The sequence below is a fragment of the Triticum urartu genome, chromosome 5 (assembly GCF_003073215.2).
Source record: "Triticum urartu cultivar G1812 chromosome 5, Tu2.1, whole genome shotgun sequence".
Taxonomy (NCBI): Eukaryota; Viridiplantae; Streptophyta; class Magnoliopsida; order Poales; family Poaceae; genus Triticum; species Triticum urartu.
Genome location: NC_053026.1, coordinates 616,274,534 through 616,281,252, shown reverse-complemented (window position 1 = coordinate 616,281,252; position 6,719 = coordinate 616,274,534). Strand labels below are relative to the sequence as shown.

General features: G+C 46.2%; 1 protein-coding gene across 1 annotated transcript; it reads right to left on the bottom strand.

The window, feature by feature from the left end:
* Window positions 1-807: 807 nt before the first annotated feature.
* On the bottom strand, window positions 808-5,042 carry LOC125511288 (CBL-interacting protein kinase 9). Its single transcript, XM_048676617.1, has 15 exons — window positions 4,677-5,042; window positions 3,957-4,019; window positions 3,798-3,869; window positions 3,529-3,636; window positions 3,346-3,426; window positions 3,154-3,207; window positions 2,942-3,067; window positions 2,775-2,864; window positions 2,532-2,654; window positions 2,307-2,417; window positions 1,909-2,025; window positions 1,772-1,828; window positions 1,458-1,532; window positions 1,271-1,347; window positions 808-1,188 (listed from the first exon to the last, which is right to left on the bottom strand). The coding sequence occupies exons 1-14, from the start codon at window positions 4,866-4,868 to the stop codon at window positions 1,276-1,278; spliced, it is 1,341 nt and encodes a 446-aa protein (XP_048532574.1). The 5' UTR covers window positions 4,869-5,042; the 3' UTR covers window positions 808-1,188; window positions 1,271-1,275.
* Window positions 5,043-6,719: the final 1,677 nt, after the last annotated feature.

Below are 6,719 nucleotides of genomic sequence, written 5' to 3'. Positions count from 1 at the left end.
AATTTTAGTTTTCGTAGTATCACTATTCACGTTCCATAAAAATCACATATCATCGAAATATATTGCAAATATTCCCGCAACAACGTGCGGGATATCATCTAGTTACTAATATGGTGGATCACACATCGCTTAACGCCCATTTTGCAGGACTTTTATACGTACGGCTTAGGAGAAGAGCACACTTGTTCACTCACCAACGCGGGGAGGGGGGGGGGGGGGCTTGTACTCCTATGGAGTAGCAAGTACATGTTTTCACCTTTCCCATCTAGTTAGGGCTGCTTCATGAGGTACTTCGGCCATGATTGTCATGGCGGTGGTACTTGGGTTAAACCTCATTGAGGTCTATCTTCGATGTGGATGATCTTCTTACTGTGGCCAGTGGCATCTATGGGGTGAGGTGGTGAGGTGGCAACAACAGTCTAGAGGTAAAATAATGTCCTCTCTGCCACATCACCGCTCCGGAGGTGCGCCTAGCACGGCTTAGGATGCGTGGAGGTGTGCTTCCACCAGATCTGCTTGGGTCCTGTTGGCGTTGATCTCCCAACGCTAGTGGTCATTGATTTGTTTGTAGGTCCTCCTGATCTATGTTGTTCTTCATAGATTTGTTTGTAGGTCCTCCTGATCTATGTTATTCTTTATAGCAGTGGATGGTGTTTTGATGTGTTAGCTGGACGATTTTTTGAATGTCAACTAGACCAGCTTCGGTGAGGATGGGTCATGAAGATGCATCAAAACCCTCGCGAATGCTTTGCATTTTTCTGATCAGAATGCGTGCCCAATACAAAAACAAAGAAAGGCACACAACCCTGGCGCGAAATAAAGCAAGGCTTGCCTTACAATCTCAAGTCTGAACTACCATTATTCATCTTACGATTCTCAAATACTTCCAATACAAAAAATAAAGAAAGGCACACAACCCTGCTGCAAACTAGAGCACATTCAGGATGCCTGTTAGGCACCCCGTTGCAATATTACAAGGAGCTTGTCCGGGAGGGCCTCGTTGTACATGTAAGTGTACAATCGCGCTCGGTAAAAAGAAGGCGCTGTCTTCGACAAGAGACGGCGGACTGGACCATCGATGCGGTGCCGGAGAAATATACAGTACCCAGCGCCCAGCGGCATCACCTGAAGGGGAGGTCCATCGATACAGCACCGCAAGATAGTTCCATTCCGTGAAGTATCAATCATCTGGAGGATAGAGCAAACGTGTTAGGACAGGAGGACAAGAGGGTGGAGAACAACAGTTAGGAGTTGAAGGCTCGAAGCTCACCGCTACTATTTCGCAATTGTGTTGGATTCAGTTTTCCACACAATGTCTTTTAGTTCTGACGAGAAATTCTTGTAGAACTGCATGCAGTTTTGAGGAAACGGTGTTAGTTGTTTCAGAGTGCTAAGAGTCAGAGTGGTTCAGAATATTTGCCAATTAGGATCGAAATGTAAACTGTTTGATATCATACACTGTGAAACTCCAAGGTGTCCCCTCCAGTTTTACGAAGTTCAACCATATGGAGTGTTGGAGCAACCTCAAAAACCTGCAACCGATTATATGTCATCAGTTTTATGAAGGATTAGCACTTCAAATGTGAAGTCAAAGCAAAAGTTGCCACAGCCTTATAAAGCCATCGCACTGGCATTTCAAAATCACTTAATAATTTCTATTTTCAGAAACATTGGCTGCTTGAAGAATATTTTAATCAGAGGTAACAGCAATTCTTTTAGTGGAATTTGTAAACAATATTTTAACGTCTCAGTATTGGCGATAGAGTGGTACCTCCGTTGCTACAGATAAATGGCCTTTTCTTCCTGTCTTGTCACCTTTCAGTTTCATCTGGAAGTTCAAAAACAGAAATCCATATCAGTCCTGAACTGCTCAAATTCTAACAAACTCTTGAAGAACATAATGGTTACCTTATAATTTTGTTTCCGCACATTGAAACCAAGAGGGCCACAGGCTTCCTCTATTTTAGACATGATCTCTTGTGGTGTACGTTGCGACGCAAAGGATGTTTCCCGCTTTACCATCCCCTATATTAGGAAGGATCAAATTATTTGCGAACCAACAAGGTTTACTAATAGTGCAAACTTGGGCCAAAAGAAGATGCCTAGATTTCTAAAAATGGGCAATTAAGTGACTGGCAGAATGATGCACCCTGCATGTCACTACTTACAAATAAAGGCTATTCGCCCCACTTTATAGAAAAGCACTGACCAACAAGTGAACTGCATGTCACTACTTCAGTAATGACATTCAGACAGTCAAGGATATCAAACTATTCGACTATAAATCAACATTTCTATGAACCTACCATCATCTCTTTCTCAAACAAATTTCCGAGGTTGAATCCCTCAGACCTTGAAATAAGAGCAAATGCATTCATGGATTCTGGTTTCTCTCTCCTCTCCGCCACAAGGTGTTCCTACGAAATAGGAAGGCAAAGGTAATAAATAAAGATGAATCTTTAAAACATAATATTTCTGGGGAGACAGATATGTCAACTGCAGACCAGGAAAGGACATTCAGATTGTATTACCTCTGAACTATCGAATGCAGCATCGACATCTTCAAGGCTCACATCTTCATTGTGCTCAGAATGTGGTGGTTTATAGTCCTTTTTGAACCATTCATCTTCCAAAATTTGGGCGATTGTTATCCTCTGCAAAAAGGAGAAAAAACAAGCGTAAACTAATTATTCTCATATTCTAACGCAAATAAAGCTACTAAAGAAGGAAGCTTCAGATATAAGAATTCATGGTTCAGCATGACAGGCACTTACAGTGTGAGGATTGGGATCGAGAATGCGCTTAATAAGATTTCTCGCACCGGTAGAAAACCATGGTGGACAAGAAACATTAGCTCTGGAGATCTGTAGACAAAACGGCAATAGTCTTGTCACTACCAATTTCACATGACAAGAAAGGTATGTCTACGGCAGCAACTTACCAATTTATACAGAGTCATTAAGTTGGGGTCATCAAAGGGCAAATATCCAGCCATAAGGACAAATAAGATTATGCCACAGGACCACACATCAGCAGCCATACCATCATAACCTTTATCAGCAAGCACCTAAAGAAACAATCTAATGATTACACTCCTGAAAGGCTGAAACACATTTATTAGACAAGGTAGAAACACAAAGGCAAAAAATTCACCTCAGGTGCAACATAATTGGGAGTTCCACAAGCAGTATGCAGAAGTCCATCCTCCTAAAATAAAAAACAAAAGGAGGTGATCAGTATTCTTTCCGTTAACTGTTTCTCGTGTTCAAGCACAGTGCCTTATGTTTCTGAAAATGAAAAGAAATGCATACTTCTAGCTACTAGCCAACTAGGTAGAGATCATACTTTTGTTTGCGGAGAAAATGCGCTGAGACCGAAATCCGAAACTTTGAGAGCTCCATATGAATCAAGGAGCAGATTTTCTGGCTGCAAATGGCACATAAAACATCCATAAATTAGGAAGTGTATCACAGAGCATCAACGTTTAAGTTACATATATCAGGAACCAGGTAGGATAACTGGACAAACCTTGAGATCTCTATGGTACACTCCACGACTATGACAATAATCAACCGCATTTATAAGTTGGTGGAAGTATCGTCTTGCTTCATCTTCTCCTAGCTTCCCAGAATTGACCTAATTATCCACAAAATAATGGTAATTGGTAAATGAGTAACAACTAAAACATTTATGTAGCCTTATATAACTGACCTACGAGATAAACTCATGACATGTAAAAATAATTGCACACAAAGTAAAAGCCATAACATCCAGCGCATGAAGTTTGAGAGTCTTACGATCTTATCAAAAAGCTCGCCTCCCTCAACAAACTCAAGAACCATGTATATCTTTGATTTGCTAGCCATCACCTATGAAATGCACACATGTTACCTGAGATGAAAGATATAAAAAACAACGAGACAAAACTGTCTCTGTAAAAAAAAACTAGAGTATACCTCATGCAGCTGGACCACATTTGGATGTCGTATTAGCTTCATTGTGGCGATCTCCCGTTTAATCTGAAAAGGCGGGAATAGGCGGTCAGCGTCCATAATCTGATCAGATCTGTACGGAGGACGCAGGAGTTGAACTAAACATGGCATCTATAGCACCCTAGCAGTCGTGTATGATTAGATCACATCATCCTTAATTTGCATATAGCAGAAGAAATACGATATCTATAAAATCCTCTTGTAAAATGAGCCTGACGTGGGTGATGCAGGTGCAGAGTGGCCCCCGTATAAGAGACCCGTTTTGCAAACCTAATTCGATGGTCACAATTTTCAATTCATATTCTTTGGCATCAACCTGTTCTCTTTTTTTGGATTAAAAAACATGTTCTCTTTTTTTTACCTTAATAACAACCAAAAATCATGAGCAAGGATGACACCGGAAAAACAATCACCACGGACGGACGGACAGAGAATCTCGACCATGAGAGAGACCTGAACGTCGCAAAGTTATTTGGGACGTTCTTTTCGAATTAGGTGGTCGGTCCTCCGATGAATAAATTATGATCTCCCGGTCGTAATCTAGGGGTTTGTCTGTTTGTTTCTCAATTCGACGAATCAGCCCGCCTAGATTCATCGTTAATCATTAATTAAGGTGCTCCCCCGGGCAACGCCGGATGGAGGTAGCAAGGAAGCGTGGGATTGATTTGGGAGGGACGGACGGACCTGCTCGACCATCTTGTGGCGGAGGACGTGGTTGCGGTCGAGCACCTTGATGGCGCAGGTGGCGGCGTTGCGGGTGTCCTTGGCGATCTTGACCTTGGCGAAGCTGCCCTCGCCGACGGTCTTGCCGAGCTCGTAGGGGCCCACCCGCGTCGTGCGCCTCGGCCCCCCGCCCCTGCCCGCCGCCGCCGCCATCCCTCCTTTCTCCACGGCGGTGGTGGTGGCGGTGGCGGATCAATTAATCCAACCAAATCAATCGATGGATCAATGGGTGGATGGATGAGGGTAGGAGGTAGGTCGACGCTGGGTCGTTGGGTGGGACGCTGGTCGGGTCTCTCCCTGCCGTTGGTGCTTTTTTGCTCTGGAATTCACGGCCGGTTTATAAGGGGGGGGAGAGAGAGAGAGAGGATAGAGGCGGGGGAGACGGGGGCGGGGGGAAGCGCGTGGAATGAGACGGATGGCGGCGGGCGGGCGGGCGCACTCAGTGCGCGGGTCCCATCCTCCTTCCCCCGTGGGCCGCGCATGGGCACCGCTTGGCTGGGCCTGGGCGTCGCGTGGATAACTACTGTCTACTACGAGCACGAGCGGCGGTGACGGGACGGTAAAGAGAGAGGGCCAAAAGCCAAAAGGTTAGCAGTACGCTACGTGAGACACGGTGGAACTTGGACCGGCGCACGCGTGCTCCTGATCCTAGTCTCGTGGGTGGCGGCAAAGATGAGATTTCCCGCGTCTGCTTGTTCCAATCGTGTTTTTGGTCGTGGAAATGGCCGTGTGTCTATCCACGGAGGTGCGCGAGATAAACCGGGCCGCTCGTGCGTGCGCGTAGCTTCCAAGAAGGAGCGGCGTACGGGTGCGGGCCGTACGCCAATCATGCACACGCTGAAAACGACCTCACCCGGCGGTCAGTCAGTTAGTCATCTCGGGTCGGTCAGACGGCTCCTAGCCCGACTCTGCCACGGCCCTCCGCGAACACCCGCGCCCCGACAAAATATGTCTAAAACACTTCCTCCACATCTAAATATTAGCCCATATTGCACTTGTTTCTAGACGGATTCTCTAAAGATAGCTGTGTAAAAGACAGACGTGTTATGTATCTTCTTGATGCTCCATTTTAATTTAATAAAATTCAAACTTTATATCAGAAAAAAGATCAAGTTCATACTAAAAATACATGGTGCCTCTCGTTTCAGGCTGCGGGTGGGACAGTAGGTGAAAGTCCCAGCATAATCCACATGGTCCCAATACAGTTTGGTGTTAAAAAGGTGAGTATCCCACCAAAACTGATGTAGATTAAGTGGGAATAAGCGGGATTCCCACTTAACAAAGTAGAGCAGTTAACTGAACAATATCGCGCCACTACCGAGCAACATGGTAAGGGCATCTCCAACGGCAACCCCCAAATTTTCTCCCGCATTCGCGGACACGGGAGAGGGGGGACCAGTCCGCGACACAGATGCGGGAGGACGACATCCAACGCTAGCAGCATACATTTCAAACTTTTTTTTGCAACAAACAGGATGAAATTCATCCAAACACGACCGGATTTCATACAAACACGACGGATTTCATACAGACATGGAAGATTTCATTACATTTTGAATATTTTTTAGAAAAAGGACCCGCCCCTAAACCTATCCTACGGCGGTGGCGCCCGGCGTCCAAGCCCGTGTCGTCCTCCATCCGCCGTCTCCATGAGCATTGATGATAAGACCGATGAAGTGTAGGTGCGGTCTCCGTCGAGGAAGAGTAGAACACGGGAGACGGACCGGCCTACATTGGACAGAAGGCACCACAGCCTCCCGTGACCTACTCATCCTCGGAGGAGTCCGCGACCTATCAGTCGCCGGTGGACGTGAGGTCCACGATGTAAATGGTGGCGCCAGCGCTGTCTTCGTCCCACCAGGCCAGCTGATGGTTCGTCGGCGGCGCATAGGAGGCGCAACTGGCGTTGTTCTCCTCCGCCATCGCCTGCAGTTGCGCCTCCGTGGCGGCTGCTTCCTGGCGAGCGATGGCTTGAGCGAGGACGGCATCGTAGATGGCACGCTG